Genomic DNA, 26,164 nt, shown 5'->3' with positions numbered 1-26,164 from the left:
TTCTAACGATATACAGCACTAGAAAAGAGCAAACTTTACTCAAAATAACGAATAATGTACCAATAACATTTATGACCGTTTTCCAAGTAAAATCTTATAAAGGTGGTCAATGAGGCCTTGACAATGACCAACTATATCTGCAGCATTCCTTCAAAAAAAGAAAATTGCTTTGATGTTGATCTGAGTTAGAGTTGATTCATGACTCAGCAAGCATAACTCGCAACTGTTGTTACATGGACACAACCTTATTAAATGTAACACATAACAAGCCATTAGAAAGATAGTTCCAACATCTCATTCTTACAATAAAATAACAGATTCGACACTCCATTCCCATATACTTCTGAAGGTACATAGCACTAGAATAGAGAAAACTTAACTAAAAATAACAAATAATGTACTAATAACAATTGAGTGTTTTCTAAGTAAAATTTTATAAAGTTGGTCAATGAGGCCTTGACAATGAGCAACCACACCTGTGGAAGCTCGTACTCAATTACCAAAGTACTCTAATGCAAGTCAAACGTCAACAGAAAAGGACTATGGATATCCTTCATTCGCAAGCAAACACAACCGCAACCATTCATGGGTGGGGTAAATGAAATTTCACCCATCTGTGAAAGAACTGAATGGTGCCAAGCCAAAATAATTTATCATCGTCCTCAAGATCCCTTTCCATGAACATCTGTGCTTACGGTACAAGAATGAGTATTGAAAACATAAAATAAATATTGGTATTTCTGCTTTAATTTTCCCATCTCGTCCCATTTAAGACAACTATGAGACAATATCCATCATAAGCTTCTTTCTCACAGAACTAAGCAGTAATTTCCAGCTTCTAATGAATCATAAATTTTGAAAAAATAATCATGTCTATCAGCATAACATACATGCAAGGCTTAACTTGCAGTTTCAACAGGCCAGACAAGCATCAACAAATAAGAACAAAAAACTATGCTTGCCAGTCTAAATAATGTCCAAGTCAGTCAACTGCCTCCCCTTTCAAAATTATTCTTAATCCTAGGTGGATGCAGTCCTTAGGATATTCAATCTAAGGCTTAAAGTGTTGAGACAGGGAATTTCCATGTTAATAATCGAGGTTTGAATCAGAGCAGGAATAGAGCACTGGAAAATAAGTTGTTGGTCAATTTTGACAGCGTTGCATATGCAGCATTCACTCCAAAAAAGAAAATTGCTTTGATGTTGATCTGAATCAGAGTTGATTCATGATTCACTCACAATTCCTGTTAGATGGAGTCATGGACACAACCTTATGAAACGCAAGGCCATAACAATAAAATAACAGATTCAATACACCATTCCCATATACTTCTAAAGATATACAACACTAGAAAAGAACAAACTTTACTCAAAATAACAAATAATGTACCAATAACATTTATGACCGTTTTCCAAGTAAAATCTTATAAAGGTGGTCAATGAGGCCTTGACAATGACCAACTATATCTGCAGCATTCCTTCCAAAAAAGAAAATTGCTTTGATGTTGATCTAAGTTAGAGTTGCTTCATGACTCAGCAAGCATAACTCGCAACTGTTGTTACATGGACACAACCTTATTAAATGTAACACATAACAAGCCATTAGAAAGATAGTTCCAACATCTCATTCTTACAATAAAATAATAGATTCGACACTCCATTCCCATATACTTCTGAAGGTACATAACACTAGAATAGAGAAAACTTAACTAAAAATAACAGATAATGTAATAATAACAATTGAGTGTTTTCTAAGTAAAATTTTATAAAGTTGGTCAATGAGGCCTTGACAATGAGCAACCACGCCTGTGGAAGCTCGTACTCAATTACCAAAGTACTCTAATGCAAGTCAAATGTCAGCAGAAAAGGAGTATGGATATCCTTCATTCACGAGCAAACACAACCGCAACCATTCATGGGTGGGGCAAATGAAATTTCACCCATCTGTAGTGTAGTATAGAATTTTGGAAAAGATTTATGTAATCCTTTACTAAGGCTTTGCAGTGTACTTAGCAGAAATGGATTGGGTGAGTTCAAGGTATGAAATCCTTTACTTGGGCAATTGCCATCTAATTGTGGTTCAAATTCATACTTTTAGAAGGGTTTTATCTTACTGAATCTAAATACTGTTGCCATTACAGCTCTGTGTGATTGGAAATCTTTGCCCTGAAACTGTAGAAGAGGCCAAAGCTATGGTTCCATCCCTTAAGGTAAGCCTAAAGTTACCTGTTCTTTATGATCGAAAGGATGTTTATTATTTCTGAATTGTGAATCCTATTAACTCATGAAATTTGATTAACATAACTACGCTATTGCATTTTTATTGGTGTAACTATGTTTTGCGATTTGCATAGTCACTTCATTTATTTTGGCTTTTATATCTTTAAAGGCATAGAATGTATGTTATACCAATACGTAGTGCCTTAGCAGTTCTAATGCCACTGGTCATTGTTCTGAAATGACTTTTTTTTTTATATGTTACAGACAAAGGGACGTGCATGTGATGATGAAAGAACTGAGAAAATGCTTAATGATCTTGCAATGATCAAGAAATTTGAATAGGATATTCTAATTGATCTGCTCTACTACATGGTACATATACGGCTCGTGGAAATATTGAATGTGCTATTGGTGAAAAATGCTTGAATGCGGCATTGTTCAAATTTTTTTAATTTTTGTGTTTGTCCTCTCTAAGGTGAAACAACATTCTATGATACTTGTTGCAATTAGATATATAAATATGGTACATATCAAGATCTAGTTCACACACTAAAGCTTCCCATTACTGAGATGCATAGCTCACGGCCTATGTTTCTTTGTTTGTATATCTTTGACAATTTTATAAAGCGTTTATGACTAGTGTTATGGCTTTCAGTAGTTTAGTTACATCACAAATTTGGAGGAAGCTTTTCATGTTAATAAAATCTTTAGCTTCCGGACAAAATGTGATTATTTGTGATCAAAGAGTCTTTTCATTGTATCGTCAAAGTTTTTATGCATCGTGTATCTCGATATGTAAGGATTTTGCATTTTAAAACCCACAATTTCTCTCAAATAAGAGCTACTTTTAGTGTGCGACTTTGCTTTCTACTTCTATAGCTAACTATGTCTATAGATAGTGAATTGTTTCTTTTTATATTATAAATTTTCTTTCTTGAAAACTACCCCTTTCTTGAATACAAACCTTACAAAAAAACATGGAAGGATCCGACTTGGCTATGGTCATTCTACTCAAAGAAGCTGAGATTCAGAATGACCTGATAGTTGTTTAGAAGTTGGTAAATGTACATTGTAAACTAGTTGTGGCATAGTAGCATACATTAAAAGCCCCAAAAAAGGTCTTTTAGCCAGGATGACATGTTGTCTTAAAAGCCCCAATAAAATAAATAAATTTTGAAAACATAAAATAAATATTGGTATTTCTGCTTTAATTTTCCCATCTCGCCCCATTTAAGACAACTATGAGACAATATCCATCATAAGCTTCTTTATCACAGAACTAAGTAATAATTTCCAGCTTCTAATGAATCATAAATTTTGAAAAAATAATCATGTCTATCAGCATAACATACATGCAAGGCTTAACATACAGTGGCACACCCTACATTTCCTTTCTCAGATAACAGAATAAGGTAAAATAATGTCTCTAAACACGTGCAATAAGAACTTGGTTTCACTGTGTCAAACTTTTTTTCACTGTTTCACTGGTTTCTATGCAACAAATAAGAACTTTTAAGAAGGCAACCAATTGCCCTTATCTCACAATGTTCAACCCAAAAAGAACAGTAAGGAAATGGTTAATAAACCAGTGCACTTTATCCCTGCAAACAAAACCCTAAAACCCTAACCTGCAAAACCCTAAACCCTCAAAACAAAACCCCTAACCTACAAAACCCAAAACCTGTCTGCAAATTTAACAAAAATTCCACAAAACCCAAAACCTGTCTGCAAATTTAACAAAAATTCCAATAAACAAGGTGAGGTGTTGAAAAACACATCAGAAATGGCTGGTAGGATTAAAATCCTACCGGACAGAAGCCATGTCCAAGTCCAGAGCTCGCCAAACCTTCGACAGACCTTCTCCAGTGCTCGACACACCTGCCACACCTGCAACAAGTGGGAAATTAGCAAATGGAGGAAAAAAAAACCAAAAAAACCACACAAAAACCACCAAAACCTGCCATTACCTGTAAATGCCACCTTCGACCTCGAACTGGCTGAAATTGGTACTGGCTCCTCCCCAAATAGCAAATAGCGCGAATTAAACAACCACCCAGGAAACCCTAAACCACCGGCAGTCCAGACTGAACAACAATAGTAGGCGGAAAACCACAAGAACAACAGAAACCCTGTTCCAACCATGGATTTGTGCAAGCAAACAATGGCGGACATCAGCTCAACCATGGCGGACGAAGCGCACAAGTAATGGAGCCGTCCCGCGCCATCGTCGGTGGAGGGCTTCGAACAAACACCGGACCCGAACAGAAAACCCACAAGCAAACGACACATCGCGGCAAATAAACAGAAACGAGCGGGCGGAAGGTCGACAAACCCTGTTTTATTTCCTGACATGTTGTACAACATGTGGTAGCCCACGCTGGACGCGTGTCGTACAATTGCATATGCTGTCCACGTCCTCGTAGGCCAGGTGGAGGGGAGGGCGCACAGGAAATGGCGTCCCTCCCCTACCCGTCGTATGCCAAGGTTTCTGTAATGGTGAACCTCTAGGATAGGATGGTTTAATACATATATTGTTTTTTAAATCTTTCAAAAATATATGTAAAATCCATTGAATTTAATGGTTGTTGTTGTCTTGTAGTCATCCAAAACCGCTATAAAAACGCCGTAAAACCCTTCATAAACCCGATGCGCGAAATTGAAAACCCTCAACCCTTCAGAGTATCTGTGATCAGCGCAGAGCCTGCCTGCTGTTTTTTTCGCTCTGCGCCCTCCAACACATCCGTCGCCATGCCTCTCGCTCTCTCTAGTGCTATGCGCACGCGCCCGCTTATGGCATTCTGCTCCTCCTCTGCGAGGAAGCTCTCATCACAATCCCCACACCCTATATCCTCCCTATTCTGCTCCTCCTCTGCGAGGAAGCTCTCATCACAATCCCCACACCCTATATCCTCCCGTTCTGCCCGTCTATCTTCCCCGCTGTTCAACAACCCTTTGGTCGCCATCTCCCATGGAGTCGTGCAGGCGCCCAAGTTTCCAGTGAGTCGGCTTATAGTACGCTGCAAGGTTACAAACAATTCAGGGTATTCCCCGCTTTCCAATTCATCGCCGAACTGGAGCGACCGGCCGCCAGTGGAGACTGCACCCCTTTTTCCCGGCTGCGACTACGAGCACTGGCTCATTGTCATGGACCCCCCCAACGAGGGCAAGGCCACCAAGCAGGAAATGATAGACTGCTATATCCAAACCCTCGCTAAGGTTCTGGGAAGGTAAGGGTATTTGCATCCTTTTACAGCGAATCTTTGTAGGTTTATCTGTTTTGTCTGATTGATGGATTGTTTTCAATGGCGGTTCTTACAGCGAGGAAGCTGCGAAAAAGTCCATCTACAATGTATCCTGCGAACGATACTATGGATTTGGATGCCAGATCGACGAGGAAACGTCCAATAAACTCGTGGGTATGTTCTAATTCGCTCTTTTTCCCATTTTTCGTTACGAATATGTCGTAATCAAATGCAAGGGAAGTTACCTATTTATTGGGTATTTCCTCTTACCCAAAGCAAGTTTCTCTTCCTCAATCGGGGAGAATATCAATTAATGCAGCGTCGTTTCATACCATTCAAATTTGAATCCTTAGCAGAAGACTTGCATTTGGCCCCATGACAAATTCAAGTGCACAAGCACAAGCCCACCCCACAAGGGACAACCAAATGGCTGGGAGACTTCAAACCCCGAAGAAAGCAGTAACATTGCCAACCCTTCAAGCCCCTTTTTAAAATGAAGAATACACTGCTATAATTATAAATGTATAAGTAATGTGAAATTATATTACCTTCTCCTTAAGTTGTGTGAATATCAATTAATGCAAAGTCAGCTTATAACATTTAAATCTGAATCCTTAGCACAGGACTTGCACCTGGCCCCATCACAAATGCAAGCACACAAGCACAAGCCCAGCACACGAGTCGCAATCATATAGCTGGGAGACTTGAAACCTGGCGAATGCAGTAGCATCACTCCCCCGCAAATCCCCCTTGCGATGAAGATTTTAAATTCGAATTGTACTTATAAAGGTATAAATATGTGAAATTAGTTTTCCCTTTCCCAAATACGGGTGAATATCAATTAATGTATAACCAGTTTATAACATTCAAAACTGAATCTTCTGCACAAGACTTTAACCGGACTCCATCGCAAATACAAGCACACAGCCACAAGCTCAGCCCACAAGGGGGAAGCAATGGCTGGCATTAACATCCCTATCCTGCAAGAACCCCTGTGATTGAAGTTACAAATTTGGATAACATATACTTATAAATGCATAATATTTGATACACTGTGATGGTCTTTCGTAAAACCTGCTTGCCCTTAGCCCTAAGTTTATTTAGGAGCTTAAAGCTTGGAAAAAGCCATCCCTATCATAATAGTCTTATAATTATTTGGGTCAGCACCCTCGATTTGTAACCTGCACTCAAATCATTTAATGGCCTTCATTTACATAACACTTGAAGATTCTCCAAGAAATTCCAAACAGACCAAAAAACCATAGTTCAGAGATAGAGAGAGAGAGAGAACTTTCTTCTTTTGGTCACATCTCATCACAAGACTGAATATGAGCTTTTTTTATGAGAGGTGAGGGAGGTGAAGAAGACTATCTGTGCCTAAGCCCTCACAAGCGACATAAGTCAGCTTTTATAGGCTACACAAGTGAGATGTCTAGTCTAGTGTACAACTATCAGGCTCCAATAGTGACATTATGCATGCTGATGACTCAAGGTAATGTAGCTACATAAGGTAAGATGACCCAAGGGGGGGCATATATGTGGTTAAATGGACATGGAATATGCAAAAGTTTATGTAATAGGGCCATTTTAATAATGAAGGAACCCCATGTGCAATGTGTGGATATGTATATATAGAGAACATGTATTTATTATGGGGAGATATGATTTGGAATGTATGAATGTATTTGGGTATTTGGAGTAGTTTTCCTATTATCATCTGTATTGAAGTTGTGCTCCACTCTCACATTGTTGTACATGGTGTGTACTTTTTATTTTTATGTTTTTGGATCATAATAGCCAATTAGGGCTTGAAATCCTTATCCATCTTGCACAATGCTCCACATTTTTGTAGGGTGCTCTCCAAACAAGTGGCTCCTCTGTGTGGTCTTAGTGAAGGGCGTCCAGTGAATTGCCAAGAGATCTTCAATGCCCAAGGGAAGAACACTAAGTTTGCAATCAATTGAATTCGAGCATCCATTGAGCAAACTTATCTTAGCTGTGCATATCCATTAGGAATCATCTCTCATTCTACAATCCATTTTGGACCACCCAAGGTCTAAACACACACCATGTACCCCAAATCTCATGAAGCATCCCCAAACATGGTGTAAATACTTTGGAGTAACCTCAAATCTAACACAAACATGCTACTCTATGTTGTTATGAACTCATGCTACTACAAGGCAAGTGAACAAGGCTAGGTGCAAGTCTTATGTGAGTTTTAATCTTGATGGCATAAGGGGTAATGCTTTAAGATTTTTCCTACTGAAAATAAATAATTTGAAGCAATGTTATCAAACTTGGAATAGACCAAAATATAACAAGGCAAAATAATAAAGAGTTTGAATTAGATCGAGAAAAGAATTTGGAATAATTGGCAAATATAAAAAATGAAGATATATACATTATGAATTAAAAAAAACATTTTTCATTGATCTTCAATGAAGTGGCCCATACGATGCAAAACATCAATATATGTCCAAAATTTCATGGATTGGTTTATATCTTAAATACAATATGAACCTAGACAACAAACCAACTATTGGGAGCATTTGCTTATAATAGTTAACCAAATAGTAAATATCGAAGTCTACTACTAAAGTGTAAAAGAACTAAGAAGTGGATTCTCCCATGTATTTAATTGCTTGACCCTTGAGGATTTCCAAGTCCTCAATGTGAAAAAGAGGAGCCCCTTTTGATCAAAGCCAATCAATTGTATGATCTAGCTCTACATTCTCCAAGTTTAGGTCAATAGCTAAATGATCTGAACTTGTTATCATTGTCATCAATAGCAAATAGACTTGTCCATTGGGGCAGGGCCGACTTGACATGTAGGCCGGCTTGGCATCCACCTGTCCACTGGGGCAGGGCCGGCTTGGCATCCAGAGGGGTTTTTGACCCAAAAATACATATCTAAAAATTCTTCTCTTTTTCTTTTACAATCGGTCCAAATAGGACTTTGACTCGAAAACCTAGAAGCACGAAGAACATACTTATCCAGAAAAATAATAATAAGTTTTTTCTTTTATTTTGCTTTTTACATAAAATACATAATGGTACAAATTATGAAGACCAAAACTAGTTACATTTTCCAACAGTTGTGGCAATCCATATATTTGAGATCTGTATCAATTTCTTTGCATCCTTCTAGATTATTGGGCATAAGGATGGAGCATTATATGTCCAATGTTTTCCTTTGTGCCCTTGCTTGGATAGCATTTTCATGGTCCATTCTTGCCCCTTTTACAACATGTCCCAAGTCAGTACCTTATTTCAAAGAGCCAACTATAAGATAATCCTAGTTTTCTTAGGAGCCTAACTTAATCTTAGACCAACACCAAACCTTTTGTTTTTCGTGACCACATATCATGACCTTGTAACCTTCTTTAGCCTTATCTTGCACCCATGTCAATGAGTTTGTTTTATCCTTGAGCCTTATATGGCCCTTTCTCGACTTTGCCACTAGTAAGTTCCAGCTAACTTCCCTTTCCCCTTCCAAGTCCATTGGTTAAGCTATCTCCACCCATGTGACTAGATAGAGGTTGAAGCAACATTCTCAACTTGATTTAAGTAATCAAAGGCTTTACCATGTAACTATTGTAAGTCATAAGGAGGTAATAAAGTTGTGTTCCCACATTACCTATACCCCATTCCCAACCTTCTAGGACAATTTGCTTCAAACTAATGGGAGAAGCCAAAACTAACACCTTTCATTGATCTGACATTGATTTATGCTCTTGTTGGGATTTTGTTCCATTCCAAGAATGAGCCTTGCACAACCTACTTTTGCTCCATTCTTTCTTCCATAGATTGTCTTTAGTCCACAAATTTCACAATATTTTGGCAGCTAAAGATTTCCCAAACAAGTGAAACACCAACCACCCATATGCATAGGCTTTGCTAACCATTTAACTAGATGAATTCCTTGGTTGTCGTTTTGACCTCCCCATAAAAATATGAAATGCCTTTTCGGAATAAAAGCAAGAACACTTTTTGAGAAAAAAAGCAAGTGAAGTGCTAATACACAACAATTGCTTCTAAAACTGACTGAACTATGGTTAATCTTGTACCTCTTGATAGAGATTTGTTTAATGTTACACCAATGGAAATTATACCCTTTATACTTCCAATTAGCCATCTCCAATTTCTTTTACCATAAATATTAGTTTTAAGGATGAATGCCAAGTACTTGAAAACTTCTTGAAAGACAAAGGCTCTGTAGGGAAACATAGCAACGGAATTTTGTTCCACTTCTTGCCTTGGCCTGTTGAAATTGAATATATATATATTTTTGCATTCACCTCCATGCAAGTGGCCACACAAGGAGTTTCAAGAATTACTTGAATCCTTTTGGGTTCCCTTTGAAATCCATTTAAAAATAACAAAATATCATCTGCAAATAAAAGATGTGTTAATGATACAAAACCTGTCTTTATACCTTGGATACTACCTCTCCTTTTTGCTTCCACGATAGCCCTACTCAGATCCTTTTCTACTAAGAGGGACATTGTTTTTTTTTGGGGGGGGGGTTGGGTGAGTTGGGGTGAGTACATCCCTTGTTTTAATTCCCCAGATTGATTGAAGAAGCTATAAGTTGCCGTATTGCTATCAAAATTCGTGGAGGTTACACATCTAATGATTCAATTTAAAACATAAAGGTTAGGCCCTACATGAGTAAAAGTTAAGATGAAATGCAACCAATTTGTTTTCTCATATGCCTTAGATAGATCCAACTTTATAACCATTGTTAACCTCTTATTATCTCCTCATATTCCTTTAAACCTTCTCTCTAGATTTATATCTTGTTGTAGCCCAACCCGTCACTTTAATTTTAATGCTTTTCATAGTCTTTGCAAATTGTACACAAACTAGAGTCCCCGAACTACCATTAAGCCCACTTTGTTCTTTTATAGTGAAGTTTTGTAACTCTTCCTCCGACCAACCAAAGTTAAGTCTAAAAGGGGATGATGGCTTATCATTATTTAACTCAATTAAAGGATTGCAAGACTATGATTGGAACCTTTACCACTTCCAACCCATGTTTTGGATCTATCCATCTTCCCCATGAGATTCTTAGTGCTTAAAAATCTATCCAGATGCTTTGAAACACCATCATTCCCTAGTCTACCATTCCTCCATGTCTGAGCAATATGGAATAGTTCAACATCAAGGAGTCCTCGCTCAAACCTATATTTGAAAAATCCTTTAATTTGTTAACTATCGCCGAAGGTCCTCAAATCGTTTGCCCATTCCAAGTAAATTTCTAATCTCCACCAATAACTACAAACTCTCCCTTTTAAGATATTAAGAGTGACAAAATATTTCACAACACCTTTGTTTGTCGTCATATGTCATATACAGTTAAAACAGAGACAATGATGCCCATGACCCTTCCTTCAAATATTGTACATAAACCTTCTAGATTGTTTGAAACCCTAAATTTCTTTTGCTTCTCTTCCTCCTAGCGAGAAATCTCATCCCTTGTAAGTGGGGTCTCTTCCTAAGCGAGTTCCTTGGGTATAGGCTCTAGTTAAGCTTGTGCAACCTTCCCATTCCCTTTGATTAGTATCTAAAACATGAATGGACCTTTCCTCAACTAGGGCTGGTTGATCCATAGTTGAAATTGGTGCTTCATCCTTTGAATGAGCCTCTATATTTTCAGTTTTCTCCTCCAAAGTTTCTTAATAAAAGGCTTTGGACAATATTTGGTAGTGTGACCTTACACATGACACAGTACACACTTGAAAGGAATGTTGTGTAATCTAAAACTTGTGATTGTATCATGTGGTCCATTTCAATGTCCACACTCTCCACCAAACCCTCCTTTGTGTGAGTTTCCACATAAACCACAAAAGCCTTGTGTAATAGATCCGGGGCAATTTTGACACTTGGGCTTTGTAGGGTTTCAACAAATTTTTCCTTTCAATGCACAATTATCTCAATACAATAACATCTTCTCAAACAAAAAAATACCAATTGTTGCTATAAACTGTATGGAACAAATAAATTCTTAAACCTTCCATCATTACAACAATTAACCTCACAATGCAATATATTGTCCACAACAATAGGGAACAAGGTCATAATATGATCCACATTCATTCATTTGACATAATTTTGACAAAACTACTAATTACAAAATTAATTGTCTGTTAATTGCTAAAACTTTGTATGAAACTTGGACTGTTTACAATGTGCCTGAGTTTGCCTCGTGTTCGAATTAGATCTCTGCCTTAGTCTTTAGCAATTTTTCCTTGTAGGATCTGATCTTCCACTCTGAGTGTTGGCCATAGACCATGCTTCAGGATTTGCCCTACAAATATCACCATAGATGATTTGTTCTACTTCAGGACTCCACAAATGACCTCAGAGAGGTTTGCGTCAAATTACAGAAGAGTTGTGTGTCACCTTAGGTGCTTGGAATTCCAGTGGAACCAACACGGAATTTGTTACAATTCCAGACTGCCACAAGCCCTTGGATTCTTTTGCATTCAATCTTGACACCCCAATATGCCCAAAGATAATGCGTGCTTCAGTGAAGGTCTTAACTAGAAGTTCGCTTAGCCTAAAATAAAATTGACTGTCCCCTCTTGAATTCAACCTGTTATAGGATTACATACAAAGTACTGTGTTTGCTTCAACATTGACTTGTCTAGAATTCTAGATCATTGTTATCAGAACTGGTGGCACTGGCTGGTCCAACCGGTTTGGAGACCAAACTAGTCTGATTCGAGGTTCAGAATAAAAAATGGCTGATTTGGTGCCTAACCCGCCTTTTTTCCACTGAATCAGCCGCCGGTATTGTACCAAATTGACCGGTTCTGCATAAGTTGATCAAAGATATTTGAAATGCAATTTTTTTACGAAAAACATAAACTTTTGAGTGGGACAACCTAATATTGAAGCCTATGGCCCTGGTATTGCTATGCATTTCATTTTCATCCTTTTACTTAAATTTTTAACATTACCATGAAATGGCTCAGGATGTTTGAGAGTGGTTCCGACCTCCTTGGATTTCAAATGGAGAAAGTAGAATTTTAGATCTTACTCATAATCTAACAAACTTAACAGTGTTGCTGGATTTTAGGATTGGGGGGACTGCAATGTTTCCATTAGATTTGGTGATGTACGAGGGTATGTAACTAGTATTTAATCAAGAACACCAAACCCTTTATGTACCTTGATGTTAGTGGGATTGATTGTCAAACTACTCTATCACGACCCTACTAAAAATGTACCCATCACTCAATCAAAATCTTGGTTCTACATGCTATGTTTTTTCTATCTGATTTTAATGCTTAAAGGTTGATATTGATGACAAAAATCCTAATATAGGCAATGATATTGGTGATAGGTAGGCATTTGTTTTAGCATGATTTTTTTGGATGCTAGAGGTCATATAGGGTGTGTTTGTTGATGTATTTTTGGTTCAGAGACGAATTGTAGTTAATGCTATTTTGGTCATGTGCATCGTTACATGCTATATAAATAAGAACTTTTGCTTATTTGTGAATAACTGATTTGGATTCATATGGATGCACATGAATATATATATGTTTTTTTGTTGTTGTTGTTGTTGTTGTTGTTTATTTTCGTTGTTCTTTTTAATTTTATTATTTTAATTTAAATATTTTGTGTTTTTGGTCGATCGTTTTGTGTTTTAGTTTTTTTACCAGTTTTGATAGGTTCTTGGTTTAGAGGCTTTTCCGGTTTGATCACCGGTTCAGTTCTCATAACATTATTCCAAATTGACCCGTACATCCCAGAAGTAAAATTCTAATGGGTGGATGTACCTTAGAGCGAATCAACCTGTTTGATGAACTTCCTTAGTCCAGAAGCCCTGTGCTAGAACAAGAGAAAAGTAGGAAGAAGAAATAAGTTTACCAATTAGGGTGGAATCTTTCATCACTAAAATTGATAAGAGAGAAGGGGTCTTAAAACCCCCAAAGCTAAGGTTAAAAAATAGAAGAAATGACTCACAATTGATGATCCAAAATGAATTAACCCTCTTGTATTTATGAATTTCCTAGACGGGTCTCTTCTTCTTAATTGGTTGAGTAAATTTGACTCTAAAGTCCAATTTTGGGTTTCTTTGCTCAATTACCCTCAAAACCCAAAACACAAATAAATTCATAACTCCATGAATACTTATTGAAATCGGATGATCTTTAGATCAATCCTACACCTCTCAATGAGAGGGATCCATGAAAAATATTAGTTGACATAAATAAGATGACCCACATGGAGTTTGGCCCTAGTTGCCAATTTTAACATGAACACATTTCCATCTCCAATTGTTTTTGTCCAAACTCTACTGGAAGCACTGACACTTTAATTTAGATGGAATTTTAGTAGGTGCTTTGAAACACACATGCTAGAGTTTCAAGGAAAGAAATGTATTCTAAAACTAACTGCCATTTAGGATTTTACTAGCATTTACCTTACCTTAAGGGCTTAGAATGAAGCAAGAAACCAAGCCAACTTCAAGCGAGTGTAATAAATATGATCGCACCTCATAATTGGTTTCCAGTCAAAGAGTTTAAGGCATCTATTGCGATTTGCCTCCTAAAATCTTGCATATAAGAGCCTTACCCATGTACATCATGGTTTGGTTCACTCCCAAATCCTCACTGAATTAACAACAACCATGTTAACCCTTGACTCTGTCTTCATGATTACTGTATTTGTCTCTTAGGGTTCTGAGTCTCTTGAGTTTTTTTTCTTTCTCCTTACCTAAGAAATCTCCACATAGACTTTAGATCCAAATTTGATTCCACAAATCCTACTCCTTTAGGCAAATTTACGAATGTCTATTCATTAAACTTTAAGAGCTCTGCTTGACCCCATTCATAAGTCGCTTTGGCTCTAATATTCGATGAGGCCATTGTGATTCTATGCCTCCCGAGGTAAAAGTTCCCTACTCTCAAGACTAGAGGATGATAATCCTTTCTCTGTCCTCTTCTTCGAAACAGAAGGTACGTTTGACAAAGCTTGGGCTACATTGCAAGGATAGTATCTCAGAACCTTCAATGCACCTGATCCATCACTAAAATTCAAAACCAGGAATTCAGCCTTTAGAAGTGGGCTCTTGATATCAGACCCATTATTGATTCTAACATCACTTGACAAAGACTATGAAATGACCTTGTCAACTTCTCGTGTCTCCAACCCTAATGTTCCTTTCTTCTCACCAAATCTCCCCTTCTTGTCACCCCAAGAATTAAGACCTAGAAACTCAATTCCTTTGTGGGTTCAAATGTTTACTCTTTTTGTAGGGTCTTTCTAATAATTCATGAATTTGATGTCTTCATTGATTTTGCAGAGCATAGCCTTCCAACATTGCTTTGTACACTGATTCCAACCAATATGGTTTTAACTAATGAGTTCCATTGTTCTAGTTGGACCTAGCATACACACACAGGGGTTCATGGACATTTTATTAAGCTAGAGGCCATAGTGGTATTGCAAAATTTGTTTTGTTTTGGGGACTTGGCCTTCTTGATTGAAAATACTGTTTCAGATAGCTTGTGTTTGTGATAAAGGTCTCAAGTCCCTTATTGATTCCTTTCGAGGGGATACTTGTATATTTGAAAGGCTGGAAATTAAGCTGATAGGATTGGGTGGCAAGGACAGTTTTCTTTGAATCCTTCTAGGGGAGGCTTCCTTGGGAGACTTGCCTTGAATGGAAGAAGATGGCAGGGAGTTTTTAGGGGAAGAGTACTTGTTTGGGATTGGAAACTGAATCTCTCCAACCATTCAAGATTCTGAAACTGAACTCTTAAGATTAGGGTTAGAGTTTACTTGGATCCTGATGTAGCTGTGGGAGACAATTCCTTGCTAAGGACCAAACCAGTCCCGATTAGACCGGTTCCGGTCGGTAAACCGGTTCATTAGGTGGACCGGTACGGTCACCGGTTTCGGTTTTAAAAACATTGGTCCAAACTCACATGTGGACATCTTGGCATATAGTTGCTGCTCCTCTTAAATGTGCAACATCTCCTCCACATGCTGCAAATGCTCCTCCCAAGTTTTGTTGTAGATCAAGATGTCGTCAAAGAAAACTATCACATATCTGCACAACTGCTTGCGGAACACATGGTTCATGCAAGACTAGAAGGTATTCGGGGCATTGGTTAGCCCAAAGGGCATCACCAAAAACTCAAAATGTCCATAGTGACACTTGAATGCTGTCTTCGGGATATCTTTCTCTCTCACTCGAATATGATGGTATCCCAAACATAGATCCATCTTGGTGAAATATTTCGCCCCCTTGAGCTCATCCATCAACTTGTCAATGCGTGGAATGGGATGCCTATTCTTCAGAGTCCTCTTGTTCAGAGCTCTGTAATCAATACACATGTGGAGGGTCCCATCATTTCTCTTCACCAACACCATGGATGAAGCAAAAGGACTAGAATTGGGCCTGACATCATACATGTCCCAACGCCAACAACTCCCATATGGCCTGCTCTATCTCATCCCTATAAGCCTTTAGATGCTGGTACGATGTGGTGATAACTGCATTCACACCCTCCTCTAACTCGATGGTGTGCTCAAATCCTTGATTTGGTTGACAACCTGGTGGATGTCTCTGAAAAATGTTGGATACTTGTCCAATATCGCTTCAATATCAGAATGGGGTGGTCGTGGCTGACTTCCTTCCTTTGAGATCTTGAGCTCCACGACCCACTCTATATCTCCATGTAAATATGCCTCCATCTTGTGCGCTAACACTGTCTGGGGTTGGTATGAGTGCATGCCCCTTAGTACAACTAGCTTCCCATCTAGCCCTGTGAACTCCATCTCTAATCTCCTCTAGTCTGTGGTAACACACCCTAAAGTGTAGAGCCACTGGACACCCATAACCACATTGGTGTTTAGTTCATCAATGACAAAGAAGTGCTCTGTCATCGAATAGTTCCCCATAGTCTCTGGGCACTAAGATGAAAAGCCCTCAAAAGTCTCATTATGTATCCCTCTCCTCTCCACCATTTGAGCATTGACAAAATTGTGGGTAGCCCCACTGTCTACCAACACCGACACACGCTGCCCCTGCACTGTGCCCTTGATACTCAATGTCAAGTACTTCGGTAGCCCCCGAAGCGAAGCAATGACTCCTCTCATAGGCAGGAAAGGACCTCCTCTAGGTGGGGGAGGTGGGTCTCCTCCAATGACTTGGTGCCCACCGTCACCTCCATCATCCTTCGTCTCAGCATCATCCTCTGGCTCATTGTCAGAGAAAACCTCCATATAGTAGGCCTTGCCCTTGGTGAATCTATCCTGAGGTGCCGACGACTCTTGGCATGTGAGGCACAACTTCCTCCTCCTGAGGTCTCTTCTCATCTCATCATCCCCCATCCCCTGGCATCTCCCTCTGTGGTAGGGGCCTGGTATGTCTACCCCTCTATTGGTAAGGGGGTCTAGCAGGTGCTGGTGCCTAGTCTTGGGAATTGCGTCTTGCAAGTCCCGGGTCTTACTCATTGCGTCTTGAAGTGAAATAGGCCTGTTCAAACTTACTAACTTGTGCAGAGGCTTAACTAGGCCCTCCACAACTAGGAAGACACTCGTAGACTTTGACAGGTTTGGTACCATCATAGATACCCTCAAGAACTCTAAAATGTAATGCTTTGGGTGCCTTGTCTGCTTGAGCTGAGTCTGCTCTTTGAAGTGCGCCTCAGGGTCACTCCTATCAAAGTGCTCTACCACCCTCTTGATAAAAGCCTCCTAATATGTCACATTGGCGTGTCCCAACGTGGACAACCCACGGAACCACCAATCATGGGGTTGCCCCTACGAGTGTAGGGTCACTATTTTAATGGCTTCCACCTCCGTCATCTGGTTAAGCTGGAAATAAGTATCTAGTTTCTCAACCCAAGCTTTATCGGTGCATTTTTGAGGAGCCATCAAAAGTGGGAAGGTACAACCTCCCAATTTAAGTGTTGTAGATCCGAGCTCTACGAAGAGGAGTTATTGGTTCCCTGCCCTTATTGCTGTGCTTGAGTTGGTAGAAATCGTTAAAGGTCAAAGCAGCTCAGAATTCTCACCCCCCCCATAGACTGCCCCTCACAGAAATAGTGTGATTGCCACTCAGGGAAATAGTGCCCCATAGGCATCTCATCAGTCTCAAGTTGCTCCCCAGTCTGTGTGGTCAAGAATGTGGGCATGGTAGATCTGGGTGGTCCATTATAGGTGAGATGGTGGTGTGGATTGTTAGCTTTCTCAGTGTGGTGGGATGCCCTTGAACTCACTCCCCCTATGAACTTTTTGTGGCCGTTTTGGATGCACTGCTGTCTCATCTCATCCATCACCTCCTTCTGCCCACTCACAAACTCATTCAACGCCCTCAGGATCCCTTTGCCTGTCATCTCGACTGTCTCCCCCTAGGGGGCCTGTAGATTTGGGGTAATCTCTAGTTGCCTTTCTTTGCTCCTGTACTTGTACCTCTGATAAGTTATGTTCTCCTTTTCTGTTGGGGTCATAAGAAAAATCTCGCATAGCTGGCCAAATCACAACTTTAATACCACTGTAATATTCCTAGAGGAAAATTAAGTGATAACAACAGTGAAATCATTAACATGCAACCAAAATGTACACACATGTAGATTTATCAGTGACACTAGAAATAACACCCAAAATGCTGAACCATTTTTATATATTAATCAAATGGGGTATACAATGAGTAGGAATAGAAGAACCTGGGCTTGCTACAACAAGCAAAGCGAAACCCAGGTGATGAACTACCCAAGTGCAAGGTGAGCTCCCCTCCATGTTCAGCGCTGGCCTAGTAATCTCTACTATTTCTGCTAGATAAAAAATATGATTTCTGCTCTACCCAGTGCTCAATTGTTTTTGTAATTTTACCTGGTGTATTTTCTCCCTATGGCCAACAAAACCCAAAAAAATATTGGCACCAATCCAACTCTCTAGAAAATCCACAATAGTGTGTGTTGACCCAACTCATCCTCCTGTGCGTACTGTTGGAGCAATCTGTGGAATGCTCTCCCAAGTCTCCAAGGATTTCCCTCTGAAATCCCCTTGCAATTCCTCCTCAATTTTCATGTCCTTCCAGCTCTTCTTTCACACAATATCGCCCACCAAAACCCTAGCAAAATTCCCAGCCAATGATGGTCTGCGTAGGTCCCTAGAAATCCTCCAATTCGAGCTAGGAAATTCCTCCACACTTAGCCTTGCAAAATCCTTCAATGCACCAGCAAATTTGCAGCACAATCTTTCCTAAAATCCTAGGAATTCGCTGGCTGTGTAACTGCCTCAAGGAATGCGTGTTCCTTTTCCAGTGCCCAGTCTGCTCACAAGATGCGTTGAATTCTTTGGCAAATGGCTCTGGAATAGCTTTGCAATGAAGAAATCGAACTCCTCCCGTAGAGTGGCACTCGAAGTTCATTGAAGAAAGAGTTGAGATTCCCGCTCGAAAATCACTTGTGTTGAACAACACAATGTTGACTTGGCTCATCAACTCAAGCAAACAAAGGTTCAATTCAGAAATTGGCCAAAGTCCCAAAATGAAGCCCTCATCCTCCATTTATCTTTGCTGCCCTTCCTTCCTCCATGTGGGCTTGACAAATCAAGTTCCCTCCTTTCTTTCTTCCCCACAAGTTCGAAATCTCCTAAGGGATGTGAATTCCCTTTGGAGTGGCATCCACATCCCACATCCTCTTTAATTTATCTTCTTTTGTAATGTTTGGAGCCTTCTTTTCTCAAAATGTCAAGTGGGGTCCTCCTAACCCACTTGTCCTAAGTCAAACATACCCAAAATATCAAATTGTGCAAAAATGTATTTCCTTAACAAGGCTTGCTAAATGGGGACATCACACTTTAGTGCCTTGTTCCATTTCCTACTATATATAGTTAAACTAATTAGACATACGTTAAATTGTAATTGTTTGTTTGTCCGCTTTTGTTGCCCTACATTTGCTTTTAGATCGACTCTATGTGCATACAAGGCGTAATACTATGGCATAAAGTGATAGTGCTCTTGTTATATGGGGTCCTACATTGCTAAACAAACTTAAAAGGATCTGCAAGGCACGACTTTACAACCCCCACAAGACAAAACATGAGTATGATAAGGGGCAGACCGAATCTGAAACATAGTTCCATACTGTGTGTAAATTTGGGATAGGTTCTAATTTTGTCTGCATGTTGGTTTGCGTGCACTGTGTTTATTCCCACATGGATATCATATCTGACGTAGAGGTGGTTTGTGAGCACCAAATTGCATGAACGACAATCTCTTGACTTGTAGCAAAACAAGCAATGGTTGGCAGTAAGGATACTTGCGAATCTTCCATGATGTTCCTCAAACAAGAATACAAAGTATTGTGCTATATGGCCAACAATTTTTTTTGTCAGTGTGGATATAATTCTAAGATAATGCTACAATATAAAACACACATACTAATGCCTAGACTAGCCAGTAAAAGGAACAAGCATGCACACCAAAAAGGACCCTTGGATTAATACTTGAGGAAATCCTTGTTTAAAATTCCTCTCTCAAAGCAACAATACATTCTTGTGTGTTAATTGTACTAATTCAAGGGATCATATCTATAAGTGAGTCTAACTTTTCTCACTACCTGATATATGCTACATGCTTTCTTGCATTTCTCGCATGAACCTAGTAACATCCCCAGTCACACATGTAACTTGATGCATGTCTCGCACAAGGCAACTTGTCCAATTAAACACATTCAGAGCAGTGGTCGTCGAATTCTGAAACTGATATCATTGTACTCTTTTATACACTAAAGGAGGCTAGATAGTCATGATATAAGATGTAGTGGCATGGATTTATGTGAGGATAGGAAGGTGAAAAGAACTTGGCATGAGACTCAAAGGACACAAAGAATGCGATTAACCAGAAACTAGAGGATGACATATGGAGATACCCCTTGAATAATAATAAGAATTCCGCACCCATCTTCTCAAGAATTATGAGTGACAAATGAGCAGAGAATGTTTCCATTCCAATTCAAACAAAAAAGAATGGTGCTGGTGGCTATGATGGTGGGACTGAGAGGAAGGAAGCCTAAGTAATGGTTGGAGGCTAGGGCATAGGTGGGTAAATTTGCTTTATAAACATGGCGTTACCTAGCTATGGATTTATGTGAGGATAGGAAGGTGAAAGAACTTGGCATGAGACTCAAAGGACACAAAGAATGCCATTAACCAGAAACTAGAGGATGACATATGGAGATAACAAGGGGTATGTTGTTGGGCACTCAAAGGGAGATGTAGGAGGTTGCTTAAACAACATAACAAGAGTAAAATAATGTAGTCCGAGATCACATTGGAAGGTGCGTGGTTGGAAAGCATTGTCAACTGTCAAGGAGGGTCCAAATAAGTAGATTCTCAATGAGGACATATTAGAGAATCATTTCAACGTATAATGCTGAAGCATGGCCCTAATGTGAGAGAGACACTAATGCATACCGAGTTGAAAGGAAATGGTCTTGAAGAGATGCATGTAACCACATAACTAGTAGATGGTGTGTACATGAGCCAAGGAATTGGAGTGCATGCACATATGGGCCAAGAGTACAATCAAAGCTATGCCAATTTGGAAGCAAGTTTTGGTGTGCAAGTCCCAGGGTTGATGTAAGGGCATCCTATTCTCTCTTGGATTGAAATTGCTGCTAGTTTTGGGGACATGCATTCTGAACATCTATTGGCTTGTGGTTATCTATGCTGATTGTAAGTTATCTTACTACAATTACATATCCCATGTGATGGGATTTTGTCTCAGATCAATGCTTCTTTTAATTTTGTGTATGTTAGGAAGAGATGCTTACGTAACATTAATATCCTTGGGTTGATGTGATAGCATCCTTCTCTCTATCGTGCTAACATTGGTGATAGTTTGGGTGTCACGCCTTTCTAACCCTCTTTGGCTTGTGATTATCTATGTAATGTTGTGATTGCAAGTTATCTTACTATAGTGGCATATCTCCGATGATGGGATTTTGTTCCATGTTAATGCTCCTTTTAGTTGGGAGTTGTCTTTAGCGCGACTTTTTGGACTTTCCAGTGGAAAAATTTGAGGTGAAATCTTGATTTGTGTTATTTAAACTAGTTTTTTGTCTGTATATATGGATTCAGCACCTTGGAAAACCCCTAGGGCACTTCAATTGCACAGGATTACCCATCAAGCTTGTGATTTCAATAAATTCCCGTCGATTTTAGGGAAATTTGACAGGAAAAACCCACCGTAAAAACTTCCAAAAAGTCACACTAAAGACAACTCCCTTTTAATTGTATGTGTTTGTCATGAAGAAGTTCTTATGCAACATAACCGCCCGCCCCCCTCTACCACCCACTAATCCAGTCTTCTCAACATTTTTGTCAAATTCGAAGCAGGCTTTGGGTTGGAGGCACCCTTTAGGTGAAGTATGTTAGAATTTTGGGCCCTAGACATAGTGCACGCATACACATTAGATCTAGTAATAGTATCGAATTAACTAATTAACTGAAACACAATGATGTACCTAACCAAAAACAAATTTTGGACAATGAAACTTATAAAACTAGAAAACATATCATGCATAGTTATTAGTAACATATTACACACAAGTTTTTCTTAATCAACAATTCTTCATTAAATTCTTCTTGGAACCTACTTGGTCTCGCTCACTGGGATAATGGCCCTTGAGGAAATTACATATACAACAATTACCCATGGATCTGATCTAGTGGATCAAGCCCTAGATTCGTCCTCGATTTGGTTGATCTGGATCTCCTTTGATGCTTTGTGCTCTTTCCTCGGACCTGGCACAACTAACTATCTCACTCACAAAAAACTTGTAATATTACTCATGCATATCTCTTGCTTGAGAGAATCTCTCTCTCAATGTCTCGTGCCCTTGCACGTCTTTGTGCTGTCTTGCCAACGACATGCCATCACAACCCTCTTTGTTGTCAATAGGCCATCTCGGCCATGTTTGCCATCGACAGGCCATCTCGGCCGTCATTGTTGTCAATAGACCTAACTCGGCCCTCTTTACCCAACTTGGCCCTATCGGCCTTCTTTGCTGTCAACAAGCCCTCTCTGACCTCTTGTCTGTCAAGAAGACCTCTTCTCCCTCATGCTATCAATTGACCCTCTCAACCCTCTTGCTATCAACAGACCCTCTTGGCTATCAGCATGCCGACCCTCTTGGTTATCAACAAGCTTGAGGCTTAATCGACCCTCTCCTCCACAAGATGCTCACCTACCTACTACGCTCCATAGGCCCTCTCAACCCTCCAGGACTCTGAGCCCTACTCAATGTTTTCCTACACAGGATGCTCTCATGCCGACCACCTTCCACAAGTCCTCTTGGCCCTCAAGGGGTTTAAGGCCTACTCGTCCCTCTCCTCCTCAAGATGCTCTCTTGTGGACCTGCTATAGGCCCTCTCAACCCTCCATAAAGTTGGAGGCCTACTCATCCTTGTCCTCCACAAAATGCTCTCTTGCCAACCTGCCATAGGCCGTCTTGGCCCTCCACAGGTCTGAGGCCTCCACAAGAGATGCTCTCTTGGCAACTCGCCATAGGTCTGAGACCCACTCGGCCTTTTCCTCCCAAGATGCTATCTTGCCATCCACCTTCCACAAGCCCTCTCAGTTCTTAAGGGGTCTGAGGCCTGCTTGGCCTTCTCCTCCACAAGATGCTCTATTGTCGACCACAAGAATGATCACTCACCCTTGTACTTATACTTTTCCAAAGGGTGTAATACCATGGGTTATCAGAATACCACGGGTCATCAAAATACCATGGTTCTATGGGTGGAAAGCTCCATAAATTAGTCCACTTGCCCCACATATGAGAATACTCCCAATGCTACTCCAAACATCAACAAATTATTGATAGAACAAGTTGTTAATGACATGTTGAATATGGGTCATGTGGGAGCTCAACCTTCTTTGACATGTAGAATATGGGGTTTTGTGGGATTTCAACCTTTTCTGATATGGAGAATATGGACCTTCTGGAATTTCAACCTTTGCTACTATAAGGTTTATTTATGTATACTATGCATGTAATTAGCTTGGTTTATCATTTGCTCCATAAATTTGAATGATCTTTCTGCCTCTTGTATGTTCTTTGACACTCGCACTTATCAGTTAACAATTTGTACGATATTTTGTGATCTGGGTACCTTTATGTACATGCCCTAGGCATTGTGGACTCAATTATTGCCTTATATTCCAAGGATACTGGCAGCTTTTGGCTTTATCTTAAGTTGAAAGTTTCTTGGCATATTGCAGGGCTTCCTGGAGTGGTCTTTGTTCTGCCAGATTCATATGTGGATGCAGAATATAAGGATTATGGAGGTAAGAACTCAAAGTTATCAGCTCAGTGGTTTCTCTTTTTGTTTTCTCAATTTAGGTTTTGCCATTCCAAAATATTTTTTGAATGGTGTTTCAGCGGAACTATTAGTTGATGGGAAGATAGTTGAGAGATCTCCAGAAAGACAGCGTCGTGTCACTCCTGCCCCTCAGCGGAACAATGATAGACCCAGATATAATGACAGAACAAGATACCAAAGAAGGAGGGAAAATCAAAATCAAGGTAAGCAATGTGAATGCTATACTTTGTTACATGCAAAAGGGAAAAAAGTTGCCTTATCAACCTTTTGCCTCATCACTTATGTTTGCAATCAGATATATACATGTTTTTGCTTCAGCTGTGTCAAATTTTTTGTCTCTTATGCATGTGGATTTCATTTATTATTCATGCAGGTCGTTGATCAGCATAGTCTCCTGAAAATGAGCGAAAATAGACAATTGATGGTATGCCATGGACTAGAACAGGTGCAATAACCTGATTGTGATGTAATTCTGCTTCCGAGTGGTCATCATTAGAACATCCCACATTGGTTGTTCGCTGTACACCTTCATAACAAGGGTCTTTTACCTTCTGTTAAGGTGGGTGAAATCTTGTTTTCCTGAAAAATATGTTATGGGAGTCAGATGTATAGGTAGCATTTGAATGCTCTGTTTGATGGACTTCTTCTAATAGCGAGCTTATGGATGCCTTAACTTCTAAATGAGACATACTAATGGCAAGGTTAGGTTTTTTGGATTCTTTCGAGGATTGAGTCCAGTTTATTATGGCCCTAAACCTGTAAAAAATACATTCTATAATGGCAAGACTACGTGTTTGGATTGTTTACAACTCTATATTGGTAAAGACTATTTAATGCTTTAACTTTTAAGTATATTTTCTCACGGCAGTTTCTGCTTGGTTTTACAACGGTGCCGTTTTCTTTTGAAACAGAAATTTGAAACCACTTTGGTTTCTAAATTTTTCTCTTGGTGGAGTGTCAGAGGAAATGCCTTTGTTATGATAATGCAACTTGGCTTTTTTATTAAGCCCATTTGTTAATTTTGATAAGGGCTTTATTTGTTCAACTACTAGGTAGGGTAAGGAAAAAAATCTTTGTTGATATTGTCATTTTGTCCCTTGCGTTTTATTGTGGAGCCCAGCTTTTGTGAGTGGACTGTAAGGAAAATAGCCTATAGGGGCTCATTTTGGTGTTGGGTCCCGCTGAGGTGGCGATACCAAGATGTGTCGGAGGACATATTTGATTTCTGTATCGATCTAGTAACATTCTTCGACTTCAAAATGCAGAACCTGTGCTGATAAGTAATCACCATCAGATAGAATGCGCTTAGCTAGTTCTGAAATGCCTTTTGGATACAGTTCAAAGTATATGCTGTTTACCAGCAAGAGTCAACTGATTCTTAATTACACGTGGTGTATTTGTTTCCTTAGATTGAAAGCCAAAGTGGCCGAAGACAGACAACATTGGCGTTATGTATTCAAATGTGAATTGATTTTGATGGTTCTTTAATTCAAGTTCCAGCTTTTCAGGACAGGAACTGCAATTTTCCGAATCTTTGTTGCCCCCCTATTGCATGAATACTTCGAGTACTTGATAATGTTAGAAGCTGGTTGTTATGGCTTTCATATGGTAGTTTTCTTCTATTGGTATATCCCAGATCAGAGAGGGAACTTGAAAACCATATAATCCTTGTAATTTTTGTCCTCATATATGGATGCATTTGGAATTTTGGATGAAGATTTTATTAAAAAATACATGGTCTGCAGCGTTCTGAGATTGGTAGAATTCCAGTATTTATCAGATATTTTTTCTTTTAAAGAACCGTGAAATATTTGTTGGACGTGGAAGCTGATTTAGGATGGTTGTGGTAGCTTGTGGGATATTGCAATATTAGCCCAAAACAAGGGGTGATTTTTGATAAATGAATATTGTCCAATTTTGTGTTTTGTAGTTTCTAATTGAAGTATGTCTGGTTTCTTCTTTCCCAAGAACCTTGCCGCAATAGTGACAACTTTCGAAATCGTTATGATTGCTATTTGGCATTCTTGTGTTTCAAGTGTTTGTACGTAGAACATAATCACGATGTTCATTGATTTCCAGTGATCTCTTCGGAGTAGTATATTTAATTTAATTTATCCTTTGAAGTTCGCTGGGGTTTAATTTAGTATTTTTAGGGTACTTAATTGTCTCTAGAAAAAAGTATGTTTGCTGATCTTATTAAATTGGGGAGGGTGGCGATATGGTCATTATTTTTACACTAGAGCCATGTCTAAAGGAAGGCCATTAAAGTAAGGGACTTTTTGTACCTAAATATACTATAGGATTATTGATTTTTAAGAAAGCTTTTGGAATTTTTTTGG

At 39.3% G+C, this 26,164-nt stretch overlaps 1 protein-coding gene across 1 annotated transcript; it reads left to right on the top strand.

The window, feature by feature from the left end:
* Positions 1 to 4,849: 4,849 nt before the first annotated feature.
* LOC149228017 (multiple organellar RNA editing factor 2, chloroplastic-like) lies at positions 4,850 to 24,672 on the top strand. The gene is made up of 5 exons (XM_089378035.1): positions 4,850 to 5,447; positions 5,539 to 5,636; positions 23,725 to 23,790; positions 23,885 to 24,028; positions 24,199 to 24,672. Exons 1-5 carry the CDS (start codon positions 4,867 to 4,869, stop codon positions 24,204 to 24,206), a joined length of 897 nt encoding a protein of 298 aa, XP_089234161.1. The 5' UTR covers positions 4,850 to 4,866; the 3' UTR covers positions 24,207 to 24,672.
* The last annotated feature ends 1,492 nt before the right edge of the window (positions 24,673 to 26,164 follow it).

This window comes from Pinus tabuliformis, chromosome J, assembly GCF_031772625.1.
Source record: "Pinus tabuliformis cultivar Carrire ecotype Pingquan chromosome J, CPIR1, whole genome shotgun sequence".
Classification (NCBI taxonomy): domain Eukaryota; kingdom Viridiplantae; phylum Streptophyta; class Pinopsida; order Pinales; family Pinaceae; genus Pinus; species Pinus tabuliformis.
This window is presented reverse-complemented; position numbering and strand designations above follow the sequence as displayed.

What these genes read in the sequence shown, in the direction of transcription:
- LOC149228017 (XM_089378035.1), top strand. Translation starts at nt 4,867, where the DNA reads ATGCGCGAAATTGAAAACCCTCAACCCTTCAGAGTATCTGTGATCAGC. An exon ending in CTCGCTAAGGTTCTGGGAAG is followed by an intron (nt 5,448 to 5,538) that starts GTAAGGGTATTT and finishes CGGTTCTTACAG; the next exon opens with CGAGGAAGCTGCGAAAAAGT. An exon ending in AACGTCCAATAAACTCGTGG is followed by an intron (nt 5,637 to 23,724) that starts GTATGTTCTAAT and finishes GGCATATTGCAG; the next exon opens with GGCTTCCTGGAGTGGTCTTT.